At 45.3% G+C, this 15,379-nt stretch overlaps 2 protein-coding genes across 5 annotated transcripts; one reads left to right on the forward strand and one right to left on the reverse strand.

Moving 5' to 3' along the window:
* Positions 1-12: 12 nt before the first annotated feature.
* GCNA (germ cell nuclear acidic peptidase) lies at positions 13-8,790 on the forward strand. 3 transcript variants are annotated; one of them, XM_071442621.1, is made up of 11 exons: positions 13-273; positions 1,578-1,624; positions 2,070-2,121; positions 2,502-2,575; positions 2,729-3,166; positions 3,496-3,667; positions 4,697-4,841; positions 5,707-5,829; positions 6,174-6,216; positions 6,723-6,927; positions 7,816-8,790. In XM_071442621.1, exons 1-11 carry the CDS (start codon positions 41-43, stop codon positions 8,066-8,068), a joined length of 1,785 nt encoding a protein of 594 aa, XP_071298722.1. In that variant the 5' UTR covers positions 13-40; the 3' UTR covers positions 8,069-8,790. The 3 variants fall into 3 exon arrangements, with proteins under 3 accessions (XP_071298722.1, XP_071298723.1, XP_071298724.1); XM_071442622.1 differs by having other exon boundaries at positions 1,581-1,624; XM_071442623.1 differs by lacking the exon at positions 6,174-6,216 and having other exon boundaries at positions 5,707-5,845.
* An 819-nt stretch (positions 8,791-9,609) lies between these two features.
* On the reverse strand, positions 9,610-15,197 carry BRCC3 (BRCA1/BRCA2-containing complex subunit 3). 2 transcript variants are annotated; one of them, XM_071442632.1, is made up of 8 exons: positions 15,043-15,197; positions 14,549-14,669; positions 13,458-13,544; positions 12,698-12,786; positions 12,126-12,181; positions 11,508-11,639; positions 11,081-11,124; positions 9,610-10,351 (listed from the first exon to the last, which is right to left on the reverse strand). In XM_071442632.1, the coding sequence occupies exons 1-8, from the start codon at positions 15,145-15,147 to the stop codon at positions 10,200-10,202; spliced, it is 786 nt and encodes a 261-aa protein (XP_071298733.1). In that variant the 5' UTR covers positions 15,148-15,197; the 3' UTR covers positions 9,610-10,199. The 2 variants fall into 2 exon arrangements, with proteins under 2 accessions (XP_071298733.1, XP_071298734.1); XM_071442633.1 differs by lacking the exons at positions 13,458-13,544; positions 14,549-14,669; positions 15,043-15,197 and adding an exon at positions 13,146-13,451.
* Positions 15,198-15,379: the final 182 nt, after the last annotated feature.

Genomic DNA, 15,379 nt, shown 5'->3' on the forward strand with positions numbered 1-15,379 from the left:
CCGCCGGTGCCGCGGGGCGGGCGGGCCGCTGGCGCCGCCCATGTGCGCATGCGCGGTGCCCCGGAAGGGCGCGGGCCGTTCAAGCGCCATGGCGGGAGCGGCAGCGGGGCCTGGCCCCGGCCCCGAGCCCGAGCCGGCCCCCCGGTACCGGGAATGGCGGGACAGGGCGGGCAGTGGGGCCGGGGCACGGCGGGCAGCGAGCGGGGCAGCGGCCGCGGCCGGTAGGAGCCCCGAGAGAGGCGCCGCGGGCAGCCAGGGCTGGCGGAGCGGCAGGTGAGGGGGACCGGGGGAAACAGCGCCGCAGCCTGTGTGTCCTGACGTATTTTTATTAAATTATTAACACAGAGAGTTCTTAAATATATCGCTGTTTATATATGTATACATACACATATATACATCTCTATGTACATATAATTTGCAGAAACAAACAAACTCTACAACTTTTGTGAAAGTTGTAAAGTTGGTATGTTTATTACAGCGCTGGACGCATGTGGGAATCGTTCTTTTAAAATGACGTGTGTAGTTCTGGGAGCTTCAGATCTTTTTTTATCTCTTTCTTAAATACATATGCATGCAATTTTACAATAGGTTTATACATATTTATTCAACTGATTTTGCGTGATGCTTGCCACTAATTCTTCTTTATCTTAGAAAGAATTCTTGGGTCAGATTGCTCTTCTCTGTCTGCTCTTTTCTTCTTTTCTTATCTCTTGTCTTTTGGCTGAAGCAGTTTTTCTAAGCACAGGCCCTTCATGATAATAGGCAGACAGACTAAACAGCAAGCTACAGACTTAACTTAAAGATGTACATTTCACTTAAATCAAAATGGATTTCTGCTTTGGAAAATTTCTACTCTGCTTCACATATATATACATATATGTAAATGTATGTGCATATATATATATATACATATAATGCATGCATTTATATATAATACACCATACTACATTGCATGTAGTACCTATTATATATATTGATTTATAATTATAATTCTAGATTTTTCTCTTGTTTGTTTTATGGTGATTGGTAGGTATTAGTGTGTTTCAGAATTGCAATCTTTAAGGTTTAGGTAGTGTCCATCTTAAAAAAGCTGTCTTCCTGGTTTTTTAGGCAGCTGCATCACATATTTTTTAAGTGTTTAACGTTTGGTTCATGTTCTCCTAAAATGAAATAAATAACTTGGTAAGGATGTTGTGGGCAGCCTCTACATTTGCATGGGCATAGCAGTCCAGGTGGTTATGCCTCCATTCTGCCTCTTTAAATATCAGTATGACAGCTGCTGCATTTTGCTAAATATTCGTGGCAGCTCTATTAAAGTGCACTTTATGCAAAAGCAGCTTCTTACTCATCAGTGCCTGGGCTGGAGTTTCAGGCTTACTATAACACATGCTCTGACAGCTCATAGACCACGTGTAAGACAAGAAACGAGCTTTCTATAAAGAGTTAAAATAATTCAGCCGATTTGGGACTTTGAGTGTTTTTCCCAATGTATATTTGGTTCTGTGTTCATGGGTGTTTCACGCCAATGGAGATGCAGATCTTGCTGTGACCTAAAGTTCTGCATTTTGTTTTTGCAGCAGTACCCTGTACTTGTCTTCCAGCAGCGATGATGAATTTGAAATGTGTAAGTAATGACACCTTAGTTTGTGTTATGAAGGAGTATGAAAAGGACACGTTTCTGTCTAATTACAGTGAAGCATTTTTACATGTTACTTTCTTTCATTGCTTGTGCTGCACAGTAATTCTCTCCTTACAGTGCAGTTTTGGTGTCAGCGCCACAGGGAGTGTTCTTGAATTGCCTCAAGTTTCACTCTTTTTGCCTTGCATTATCTTTTTCTTACTGCCTCAGTTTTGTCTGTTCCCTGTCACTCACTTGCTTCCTTTTTAGTCTCCAGAGACTAGAAAGCTGCTGCCAGCTTTGAGGAATTGAGGGTTGGAATTATATGTAAATATAATTATGTTTGGTTTTTGAAAATACTTCAGACCAAATTTTTACTGGTTGCAAACTTTTAGAAATGCATAACAAGAGACACAGAACCTTGTTCTTAATTAATCTTCTTTTGTTTCAGTTTTAGCTAGACTGAAAACTCCCAAATCTGTTCCTAAAAAGGCAGATACAAGGTGGGTGCTGTCATTAATGAATTTTCTGTGTTCACATTTTAGTGTTCTGTATAATATTTACATTTTACATATTTAATCAGAATAGAGGAAAACCATTTAAATTTGTATTGATTCATAGGCCAGTTTAGGAGAGAGTGCAGACAGACCTGTTACATCTTCAGTCATGTTCAGGGCAAATGTAAAAGGGGATGTTTGGAGGTTCACAGGTTCTTCCCATTCCTATTCATGGATGCAGTTGGTGACATTTGCTGTGAGCAGCTGATAATGTTATATTGGGTGGCTTTTTTTGGATTGCTGTTTCAGTAAGGCACACTTACTGCTCTATTTTTCTCCTTACTCCTACCTTTATTCCACACAATTTGCCTTTTTTCTCTTTACAGTTTGAAAGACTTCATTGATGACTCGGATGATTTCTTCTTGGACTTGAAGGTGAAAAAGAGTACAACCAAGAGTGGTAAGCAGTCACCTATAATAAAAAAAAAAAGATAAGATGCTTTACTGTTCTTTGTGTTTTCCTGTCTTTCAAGGGATTTCTTTTGTGTTAAGACAAAGACAGGTCTCCTAAATGCAACCCCCAAAACTTCAAGCTCTTTCTTTTGAATTGCAGCACGGAAAGATCTTCAGACCCCGAAAAAGCTGATGACTCCTGGAAAGAGAAACACTTGCTGCCAAGAATTGCAGTATCCAGACACATCAAGTGACACTGAAGATTCTGTCTTTGTAGACAGCCCGTGGCATAACCACCAAAAAGAGGGAGTGAAAGACTTGAGAGAGAGTCAGAAGTGCAAAAATCTTTCATCTCCACAAAATCGGAACAAGTCAGTTTTCAGAGGCAGTCCAGATTTGCTTGTTAGAAGGAAGGAAAGAAGCTGTGAAAATACAGAAAATAAATTGCCAACTGTGGCCCTGGGACGTGGTGCAGGGGTGGAATCAGACAGCTCAGATGAGAGTTTTGGATCTTTAATGGAACGGATAAAGAAGCGAAGTCTGCCCCGCAAACCAGTCTTAAGCACAAGTAAATCTGTATTTCAGCCAAGCACGACAGGTGAGCAGTCCTCAGCTAACTTGCAGTGGTTCTAATTGCCTGGTTCTTTCCATCTGTGTGGCATCAATCTCTGAGGTGCAGCCCAGCACCTTGAAAAGGATTTTGGTGCAATCAAAAATTACTCCTCTGAGCATTTAGAAAAGTCATCTTGTGCTATCAAGATGTAAATTTTTCACTATTGCTTGTTTTTATCACTGTAGGCACTTTTAGTTTTTAAAAATATTCTGAAAGCAAATCTGGTGGATCCTTTTGGTGGTTTCTAATGGTCCTTTGATTTTTTTTTTTTTAATGTATGCTGTGTAATCCTGTGACTCTTCCTGTTGAACTAGAAAACATCAAGCCACCCTGCAAAGATGCACAGCCTGTGAAAGGGGAGGGAGTCAAGACACCAAAGCCAAAATCCATTTCCCTTCAAGGAACACCTTCCATGATAACAACTCCTGCAAGAATTCCTGGGAATGGATCAGTCAGTTGCTCACAGTCAGCAAAGACAGAGAAAAGGTGAGTGTTTCTCTGTTGTTCCTGTGTTCTATGGACAAAGAGATGTATTTTGCATAGGATGATGTGATTCCTCTGCTACCTAGAAACTTCTACTAATTCAGCATTTGTTAATGGTTGAATAGCTGTAAAACAGTTTTCAGTCTCCAGTGTGAAAGGGAGAATATAAACTGATCTCTGCCTAGGGGAATTGATGACAAATAAATCTGACAAGTGCCAAATCTTCTTTTTGCTATTCCTTGTCTTGTACAGCATGTGGTGGCTCTACATATTGTATAAATCCAGCTGCTTACCTCTGAAAAGATGCAAAACTCATTCCATTAGTAATTAATACCTTTTAAACAAGAGTGTGTTGATTTTTTTAATCTGTACCCTTATAACTTGGAGAATTCATGTTTCTTTTTCTATATGTAGATACAGCTTAGACTTTTCAAAAGAATGCATTTTTCATTTCTAATAGCTGCCCTTATTATGCCTCCTGAAGCAGCCATGTGCTGTTTCCTTTAATCATTTTATAGTGGTGTATTCAATACCAAACCTTTAAATTGATATAATTTAAAAGGTGAGACTTCAAAAGGTCAGAATGCTGCAGCATTGGAGTTAGTAATCCTGGTGGAATATCTGCTTCCCCTGAAATAATTCCTGAGCATTCCTGGATCATCTTTGTCTGTTTCTGAAAGCAAACCTTTGTTGTGATGATCATGTTAGAGCTGTTCATATATTGATTAAATTTTGGTATAGTTGTGGCTTGCTGTGTCACAAAATCCGAGTCTCTTTTCCTACTTAGGAGCCATCATAATGTAATTTTGTGAATTAATGAAGTAACTGCAGGACTTTTGCAACAGCTCTGCCCTTTCATGCCCTCAGAGGGGTAAGAGGACAGCCATGGCCTCATGAGGCAAGCTGGTGGAAAGGCTCAGGAGAGGTTGATGCCACTTGAAGCATCCCTGAGATCTTTATTGGCCATTATTTTTCCCTGTGTTTTTCCATATCTCTGTACTTCAGCAAACTGCTTAATGGCTTTTCTTGCAGGCTCAGGGTATGTTCAGTGCCTGGTTGTTTCTTGCAAGATCTTTCAAATCCAGCCTCCCACTATGTGAAGTATTTCAAGAAAAATAAAGAGGAGCTGGCCCAGAAGCTCTACAGGCTGTTTAATAGTACTATCTTTGAGCAGAAGGTTGGTTTCAAAACAAGAACTACCATTCTAAAATGCTGGTTACTATGTTGCTCCTCACTTTTTGATGTGATTGCTCTTTATTCCTCTTCAGATTGTAGAAGTTAAGCTTTATAGCAGTGGGTTATGTTTGAATTAGTCCAGGCAATTTCTTCAAAAGGGGTTTGTCACCACTGTGATGCAGCAGTTTTCAGCTTGGCTTTGCTTTCCCATCTGTAATGGAAATGCTGCACATAATCTGTGTTCCTTCCTATTGGATGTTCATGTCTGCCTTTCTGGAGCAGATTAAAAGGGTGATCCTTCAAATAACAGTTTAGGGTGAGCATAAGTCTACAAATTGTGTTTCAAATTTAAGGTTCAATTTCAGAGAACTGTCTTGATCTGGGATCATCATCTGGGATATTGGGGACCCTCTGTTGAGAAATATCCTTGAAAGAAGGGCACTGCCCTCAGTAATTCCAGTGGGATTTCCCCCAGGAAGGAAAGTGGTTTTTATGCAGATGAGAAAATAGTGTTGAGCTGACAGGCTGAGGTCATGGTTCCACATAAAACTGAGCTGAACAGACTCACTGAAGCAGAATATCTTACTGCCCAGTGCTTCAGCCCTGTACCTGGAGGTACTTGGAGGTAGAATAGAAGAACTTAGGACTCCTGTCTCACCCTGCACTGTGAAACTCCCATTGTTGGTTACAGAAAAACTGATGGTGGGAATAAGAGGCCATGGAGGGGAGTTGGCATCTTAAGTGTTAAGGGCACCAACGGAGACTTCCTGGAGTAGCTTTGCACTAAATACAAGGGGAAGCCAGAGGGCAGAAGGTAAGAGAAGAGGTAGGAGAGGGCAGACTACATGCATTGTTTTGTTTTTCAGTTACCAGAGGACATGGAAATAATCTGGAATAAGAAAATGAGGAAAACAGCAGGGTATTGTGTAACGGGGCAGAGGGGAGGCCCTGAAGGGAAGCGTTACGCTCGCATTGAACTCTCTGAGAAGGTCTGTGACTCTGCAGGTTGGTCAAGAAAGGGTGTGTTGATCTTCTTTGAGGAAGTAAGTTTTAGAGATAAAAACAAAAATCTGATTAAGAGATCTGGAACTGGAGCCTGCTGCAAAATTTTATATTATCTTGTATAAATTAATAAATACATGTATGGATTTGTCCACATTCCACTGCCCTTCTGAGAGGCTGGGCAAATATACAAAACGTGAGAACAGAGATGCAGTCACACTAACTGCACTATTGTTTATATTTCTTAATGACTTGAAGACCTACAGGCTAGGTGTTAGACTCTAATTCTGTGTTATAATGGCAGTCTAAAATCTGACTTCTTCCATCACAGCAAGACACCTTGTTGGTAGTGTTTAAAGCTGGAATAAAGACAGGTCAGTGCCAAATAAGGTTTTGTTATGTGATACTGTGATTGTTATTTCTCCCTCATCCCCTCCCAATATGGGAAAATGAATCACAAAATGGTTTGGATTGAAAGGGATCTTAAAAACCATCTTGTACCAACTCCCTGCCATGGGAAGGGACACCTTCTACTAGAACTAGGTTTCTTCAAGCCCTGCCCAACCTGGCCTTAAACACTTGCAGGAGTGGTGTAGCTTTACCAATCAAACAGAAAACCCCAAACAGATGAGGTGTGTGGTGGAGTAACTAGGATGCAGAGTTGGGGCTGATCAAAAACTGGAAATGCACTAAGTAAAACCTTGGTTTGGAGCATTTTATCTTATCAAGACATTGGTAAAATGTCTTATCAAGACATTTTAACCTTCAAAATAACACTTGCATCTTAATCCAGCATGAGTGTCAGAGGCCTGAAGCAGTGACCACAGGTGAGTTTGTTCTTCCCCACCCCTGGCTGATTGTTTTGGTTGCTTTCCCCGAGATCGCCTCCGGGACACGCTGATCCACGAGGTTTGCCACGCAGCCACCTGGCTCATCAGCGGCGTGCGGGACGGGCACGGGCGCTTCTGGAGGTTCTATGCCAACAAAGCAGCTGTAATTCATCCAGAGCTGCCGGTGGTGACACGGTGCCACAGCTATGAGATCAATTATAAATTCACCTATGAGTGTGGTCGCTGCAAAGCTACGTGAGTAATGTTTTCATCTTGCCTATGATTGCGGATTAACTTTCTAACTTGGCACTCTCCTGCGTCTAGAAATCAGGGTTCTCTGAAGTAGTAAAGCAATTTGGATATTCTGATGTTTTCCAGAGCCCACAGAACTTCAGTATGTGACTCCACATTTGTTTCCAGATAGTTTCAGTTCTATTTCAGAGGTCAGGACAGGCAGAAACATCATCTGAGGACCAGTGGTGATGAGAGGAGGTCTTTGGGAAGCAGTAAGAGATACACAGTTAAGCTTTGAAGGAACAAATCCCCATGAAAACTGGGCACAGAATATTTGAGTGATTAGATACTGGATAAAACTACCAGAGGAAACTTCCAGCCTAAAGTCCTGATGACTTTAAATTATATCTGCAACCTCACAGATGTGAGCAGCACTGTGATGGGAAAGATCAACACTGGGACACAACCTGTAATAATGACACCATTTATGGCTTTTTTTTTACCTCAGGATTGTATGTGTGACTCCCAGAAGTACTGGAAGGAAACGCCTCACATACCCTGAAATGTTTATTAGGAATATGCAATGCAGTAGTTGCTTAGATGCAACAGAACATTAAGAAGATTTGTTTTTAAATGATGTCTTTGAGGAGAAACTCCAAGAGGCAGTTGATACATGGGTTGTGGAGGTAGTTGGAAATGTTGTAGCACTTCATACCAGTAGGCTGAGAGAAGAGATAGAGGAAGGAACCAAGCTGAAAGAGCAGTGGAAAAAGTTCCTGGGTAGGGAAGTGTAACACAGATTTGATTGTACCACTGTGTAATGTACTGTTCCCTGTTCTAAAACGCTGCCTCAGACATGAGCAGCAGAGCAAGGGCCCCTTTCCCACAGTGCTGGTTGTTGCCTTTCAGGATCGGGCGGCACTCGCGGTCCCTGGACACGGCGCGGTTCGTCTGCGCCTTCTGCGGGGGGCAGCTGGCCCTGAGGCAGCCCCCGGGCAGGGGGGGCACCCCTGCCAGGACACAGCTCACGCCCTTTGCCAAGTATGTCAAGGAAAACTATGCCCTTGCTAAGAGAGAGCAGCATGGGCTGAGTCACGCAGAGGTCATGAAGAAACTCAGTGCTGATTTTGCTGTGAAAACCAAGCTGGAAGATTCCTTCTAATATCTCAATATACCTCCTTTCTTGGTGCTATTTAAATTTTTTATAGAGAGTAATGAAATTTCTGAGCAGCTGTTACACATAGCATGTCTTCAGTGAGTAAGGGATTTACTGTTTAATCGGGGCAGCTGATATGCTGTAGACTCTCTGTGTGTGCTGAAGAACTGCTCTGTGTGCATCTGGCTGCGATTGCCAAGGCAAGAAAGTCCAGGCCCACCAGCCTAAATCCTCTGACTCTGAATGACTCCAAGGCAGGAAAAGGGGCATACCTGAGTTGGGCTTCAACATGGGTTCAGATATTCTCCCATGTAGACTTTCCTGAGAGATCCTTGGCTGTTTTTGTTAAAATTAAGTGGTAGGTAGATGGTGCCTTAAATCCAGTAACAGAATATGTGAATTTCTGTTAAGAAATTAATATTCATGAATTCATGTAAGTATATGTATATTTCTCCAAAGCCCTTTAACCCTCAGTAAATAGTGTACCTCTATCATTGAGATTTCATAGAAACTAAAACAGATGCAGAAGAGCAGGGAAGATCAGGTAGAGGAATGCAGATTGAAACACTTTCCCCAAGGATGAGTAGGTCTTGTCATGGCTGAAGTCTTTCATATAAAATGCAACAATGTGTGTTATAGTGTTTGTGTCTTCTGTAAGCAAATTGCTCAGGGGCTTAATGATTTTGGTAATCAATAAATGTCAGTTTGATACAAGCTCTTGCAATAAACCAGGCTACTTTGTTTCAATTTAATCATGGCTGTGTAAGAATACAGAACCCTGGCAGCAGCCCAGCTCTCCTGGCTGTGGTCACTGGGATTACAATCCAAGGATCCCCATTCTGATGAGCTGCTGGTTTATCTCCCAGGGGCCCACATGAAGCCTGGGGCCACTGAGGCCCACCCTCCCTTCTCCTGCAATGATGAAGGTAAGGAGCATTGGAACTAGAAACCAACAGCAAAAACAACAGCACAAAACCACTGACTGTTCAAAAACTGATGAATTACTGTTCACAGCACTTCTAAGGAAAAAGAAAGTAGTGAGCAATAGACTTCAAGGAAGTTCTACTCTTAGGGGATTTGGCAGTACAAATGTGGAAAGATTGAAAAGTCAAGTCTGACAAAGCCATGGGGTTATGGGGCTTCCACATCTGACAGCACTTAACAGCTGCTAATCAACAGTGGCTGCCATGGGCAGGGAGTGCCTCTGCCCCAGCTCTGTCACTGCAATTGTCCCATCCTTTGCTCCCATGAGACTGTGAAATGCAACAGCAAGAACATTTAAATGGATTAATTCAACAACAGCTATTTCATTCCAGTCTAAGGAAATTTCTGCAGTTAAATTCAGCATGGAAGAATGTCAGACTAGTAAATCCATGAGTTCTCTGCCCAGCACCTCAACCTTCTTCCCTCTGGGAAGGAACCACAGTCCCCTCACTGAGCCAGCAGAAACTTCATTTTCTAGAGAACCTCAGTGCTGGGCACATACCAGCAGTACATGGAGTAAGAGAATAGACTGACCAAAAAATGCAGGCACGGGGCAGCATTCATTTCATTTTTACTCCCAACAGCTCTAGCTTTGGAATTTTTATTTGGTTTGACATATGCTGAACACAGATCCTGTGTCAAAGATCTTCCAGGTCTGTTCCCAAGCTTCCCTCCCACCTCCTACCTGCCTGGGTGAATGACCAGTGATCCAGAACATTACTAGAGATAAGATCATGGTCAACTGAAGCTACTAAGAGAAGGCAGAAGTTGGCAGCATCATATATGACAGCAGGGACACTTTTCCCCTCTAAGCCTCCTGTTCCAGGCTCCTGGAATACATGTAAAGCAGTAGGACTTCTGTCAAAACACAGAGGGAGAAACAACAGGTTCCCTAGGTGTGTGCTCTCCAGAACAGGAGCATTCAGGTGCTGCCCAGCCCCACCACTGAGCCAGAAGTGCAGCAACTGCAGACACAGCACTGTTTTGCACCAGGCTGGGGCAGGTAAAGTCCTGATCCTGGAGCTGTGCTCTTGCTGCAAGAGGAGAGGCACAGCCAGTACCTCCACCAAGGCAAGGCAGGGCCACCCTTCAGCCTGGAGTAGTTCTTGAAGATTTTTTCACATCACTTTCCTGAAGGGTCTGCATTTCCTCCTCACTCCAAAGCAGCAAGTTCCTCCAGCAGCTGCTCCTTCTCCCGCTGCAGCTCCTGCATGCGCTGTTTGTTCTGCTCCAGTCTGTCCTCGAGCCACTGCAGCAGGGGCCCACTGATGGCAGACATTTGGCTGCAGAGGTTCTTTGTGAACACTGCAAAGAGCAACAACACATCATGCCAGGACAGCACACAAAAGACTCAGTGTGCTACAACACCCCCAAAGCCAAGAGCCAGCCAAGGAAACCCTCCAGCATCCTGGCCATGGCAACCACACATCTGCACAGGAAGGTCAGAGCCAGCAGCTTCTAACAGGGAAACACCATTTCAGTGTGACCCAGGCAGGGATGACAGCTCTACAATGAAAATCTGCACACAGCTAATCACTGATGCTAATTAATTTCTAAATTTAGAAGCATCACAGAATGTCTCCTTTCCTAGATGTGTGAGAATGGACAATGGGGTGATAAAACATGGAACAGAAGTGGGATTAGGATTGACCCCATCACAGTGGCAAAAGGAAAGATGTCACACCCATGTAACACCTATAAAGTGCCAGGAGATGGAAGTGTGCATACAGGTCAGCCAGACACTGCTTTAACACCCAACAAATCCCAAATCCCCTTTCCTGTTCCAACAGAAAAAATAACCTAAACAAACCAAGCCCCAAAATCCCAAACAATCCCAAAGTCTTCCATAATTTTAACCAATTCTACAAAGCCTGAAGGATACAACATTCAGGATTCACCCAGGATTAGGGTGTTTTACAGCCTTTGAAGTTTTTAAGTTCCTAGTTATAATTCTGTTCCTGTGTAACAAGATTCCACCATTTTTCCTCTGGGAGTAGCACCCTGGATTGTCACATGCAAGAAAGGAATCCTTACCTGAGCCATTATGGATCTTAGTTACAGAGTCGAGATGGGTGAGGCTAAGGGAAGGAAAAGAAAGCAGGTTGGAGACAAGACAGCAGGGAATTGTGAATTAGACACAGGCTGTAAAACCAGCTGCCCACAGGTACACCTAAACCTCTTCACCTGCTGAAGCCCTGCACATTCACAAGGATAACAACCCATGATAACAAAACCCCAAAATTCTGCTGCTAACCCCAGGCTCAGTTCTACAGACTTCAGTAAATTCTACAGAGGCACAGGAACTGCTAATCCTTAATTTCTATAGCTTTGCTAAGGCTTTGGTCAGTCTTTGCTAAGTCTTAAAGTCTTTGCAAAGACTTAGCAAAGTCTTAAGTACAGCAACAATAGAACATGTCAGCAAAGACAGCCTTGGAGAGGGGCAGAGCCCCGGGGCTGTTACCTGTGAATTCTCCTGTAGGCATCCTGCTCTTCTTGGCAAAGGATCTTGGGCAGCTCCACAGCTGATTCCAGACACACCTTCCCAATGGTTTCATGGGGAACAACATGAATGGGAATTTCAATCCTGTCATATCTAGAAGGGTATGAGATATAATTAAAAGCAGCAAACAAAAAAATGACTTCTACAACCTTGCAACAGTCTGTCCAAGGCCTGGCAGTGCTGCACATCCACTTTTGGAACACATGCCTGAGCTGACAGGCAAAGGGAAGCATTTTATATCCACATACTTGTCCTGAAGTTTAATTGTAAGGTGCAAACCTGAGGGCTTGACCTCTAGAGCTGGAAGCAAAAAGGTGGTGCTGCTACACACTGAATTGCAGCACAAATCCCCACCCTGACCTCAAATCTTAGAAGAATTAATTATCTAGGCTAAAAGAAGCATTGCTAATCTTTAGATTCTCTTCCAGCAGCCAGCAGAGCAGAAGTGAGGAGACCCTGTGCAGGCATCTCTGTACATTTGCTCCTCACAACAGGCTGAGAAGCCACTTATTAGAGACAAAGCAGAGAAAGGAGAGACAAGACAAAATACAATCAGATCTAATATTCTTCTGTACTCACTCTGAGCTCTTCTGGGCCTGAACAGACTGGAAACAGGTATAGAGAATTCTACCTGTCTAAGAGAGACAGCAGAAAGTCAGATTCCAAAGGCAAAAAAAACATCTAAAGGCAAAGACACATTCCTCTAGGAAATTTTCAATAGAATTCCAGAGGTTTTGCTTTAATTTACTTGCTGGAGGTGCTTAGGGCATACCTTGATAAACCCTTTAATGAGGAAAAACTCTCTAGCAGCAGCTGCCTGGACAGCCTAGACCTGAGTGTCAGCTTATCTCACATGATATCTCACACCTCCTGGAGAGGCTGGAACAGGGGCAGAGCTGTGTGTGCTGGGCTGGGCACCTGAGGGAAGAGCCCTGGCCCATTTCAGGCACACTCTGCAGCTGCTGGGCAGCTCAGAGCAATCATCACTTGTTCTCCTGCCCTTGGGATCACAATCCAAACCACTCCTGCTGTGCTTTCCATGTGCTCCCAGCACAGCTCTGTCCTTGCAGGCTGCACCCGAGGACTTCAGCTCTACCCTGATGTTTCTCATGAGCCCCTGGAGGGTTTGCTGCCATTTTAAAGTTGCCTACCTTGGTGTTCTTGTCCTCAATGAAGCAGGAAAAGATGAGCCCCACAAACCCTTGGTCCATCATCTGATACATGGCCTGTGTGCGGACATCTGCAGGGACAGAAATGAGAGTGAGAGCTGCCCTGCTCCCCTGCAGCACTGGGAAATATCTGCCACCTTCTGAAGGGTGACCTCGAATTTGGTAACAAATGCCACAAACTTTATGTTTACATCCTCACTCTGGGTGACTTGAGTTCAAATAAAGAACTTGATACAATTTAAAATGTAAACAGTTAAATGTAAACAATTTACAATGTAAATAGAAAAACTTAAAAATAGAAGATGAGCTCACAAAACCAAGAAATTATCTCACAGGCAGCCTGCTGCCACAGGTCACCATGAAGTCCAACATATATAAGGTACTCAGGTACTTCTTTTATGAGAGTTTTTAGCTATGCATTAACACTCACAGATATCAGAACTCATCACAGCAGGCCCAGGATGCCCACGGCTTTTTTTGCTATTCCTCACACCCAAGGTGTGGTTTTTCCATCTGGAAGAACAGCAGTACCAGCAGTAGCTGATCTGTGACTCCTGGGCCACATCTGAGTCCTTGGAGAGCGCACACAGCAATGGGGATACACTGGAGGGGCCCCTGCAGCCCACCCAGACAATCAGGGAATGTTTCAGACTCAGAGCTGCTGCAATGTGCATCTCTGGGGCTCAGTGACAGCCCCAGGGGCAGCAGGTGGAGTTTGCCCAGAGCCCAGGGCTGCTCTTACCCACGTGTGAGGGCCACACGGTGATGTGGGGGTGGGAGTGGTACCAGCCCACCACCCTCATGGGCCGTCCTGTCATCTCTGCCAGCCTGTGTGGGGGTCAAGGAGCCAACCAGAACCAACAGACAAAGGGAAGGGCTGCATGCACAGGGGAAAACAGCAGAGCTTTAACGGGTTACCTATGAGGCAACAGAATTCCTGATCTGTCATGGACATATTTTATGAAAAATCCTTTTGTTAGGATCTTTTCTCCTGAGAAGCTGAGAGGTCTCAGGAACAAAATGTAAACAATAATTATCTGCTGCTGTGGAATGCAACAGGTGCATCTGGGATTGGTCTCATGTGGTTGTTTTTAATTAATGGCCAATCACAGTCAGCTGGCTCAGACTCTCTGGTCAGTCACAAGATTTTATTATCATTCCCTTCCTTTCAAGCCTTCTGATGAAATCCTTTCTTCTATTCTTTTAGTATAGTTTTAGTACATAATTTTCTTTTAATAAAATATATATCTAAAAAAATAATTCAGCCTTCTGAAACATGGAGTCAAGATTCTCATCTCTTCCCTCATCCTGGGACCCCTGTGAACAGCACCACACAGATCCCTTTGGAGGAGTGATAAGAAACAGTGCAGGGAGCTGATGGAGCCTCTTCCCCAGCACCATCAGGAGCCACTGCTGCAGAAGCAAACTGGATTTTGTTTGCATGTGGCAGCAAACCACATTTCAGCCACTGTCCAAAGCAGCATCCCCGAGTGCGTGCAGAGAAGAGGCTCCCCAGTGCAGCACCTGGAGCTTTGCTGACCTTTCCTTTTCCACTCAGCCTCCCTGCTGAACTGCCACTCCCTGCACAAACACACTGCAGTTTTACCTGTGACCAAATACAAAACAATGATAACTAATTTATAACATAATTCCACTGCAAGCACTGGAACCAACAAAGACTCCAGGGAAAGGCAACAGCCAGCGCAGCCCTCCCAGCTGAGCAGCTGCAGCAGGAAGCAGCTGACAGCTTCAAACCCACTGCAGGCCTAAAACACAGCCCATGATAAGAGCTCTGAGGTAAAGAGAGCCTGCTGCTGTTTCTGCTGAAGGATATCTCTGCTTCAGTGGAAGCAGCTGAGAGCTGCTCCGGTGAGATCTCCACACGGTCTTTCCTCTTGTCAGAGCGCCGCAGGATGATCACAGAGTGGATGTGGACGATTCGGTTCGTGTCCACCTAAGGACACAGAGGGGAAATCAGAGATTTCTCTGCCAGAGAAACAGCAACCCGCAGGGCACGGCCGCTCTGAGCAGCGCAGGGCACGGGTGCGCACGACAGAACGCGGGGGTACGGGCACGGGTACCGCAGGTGGGACCGGAGAACGCGGGGGTACACGCATGGAAAGCCTTCCTGACTCTAAGATTCGACTCTCTTAGAGCTGACCCAGGCGCTGGCGGCTGCCAGGGCCGCAGACGAGCGGGGTGCCGGGGTAGCTCCGTGCGCGATGCCGGCGCTCACAGCCTGCGCCCCGCGTCCCCGCGCAGGCCACAACCCGCACAGGCAGCGCCGCCACCCGCCCCTCCCGGGGCCGCCCCTCCGCGGGCGGTACCTCTCCGATGCAGAGCCCCATGACCTCCTCCTTCTCGGTGCTCAGCGCGTGGTTCAGGCACACCAGGAACGCGTCCGCCTCCAGGTGCACCGCCTGCACCGCCATCTTGCCTCCCCCGGTCCGCCTGCCCTCTCCCCGCCCCCTCGGCAGATTCACCAATAGCAGCGGCGCTCGCGGGCCCTCCCAACCAATCGGCGCAGCCCCCCGCGAGGCGAGTGGTGCGGCGCGGCGGAAGGGCCGTGCCGCCCACGGGAGCGGCAGCGCCGGGGTTCCGGCCGGGTTCCGCCCGGCGGCCGATGCCCGGGGCGGAGCGGCGGGGGATGGCAGGGCCGGGCCT

This window comes from Agelaius tricolor, unplaced genomic scaffold (genome assembly GCF_023055355.1).
Source record: "Agelaius tricolor isolate 1412-34295 unplaced genomic scaffold, bAgeTri1.0.p SCAF_17, whole genome shotgun sequence".
NCBI lineage: Eukaryota > Metazoa > Chordata > Aves > Passeriformes > Icteridae > Agelaius > Agelaius tricolor.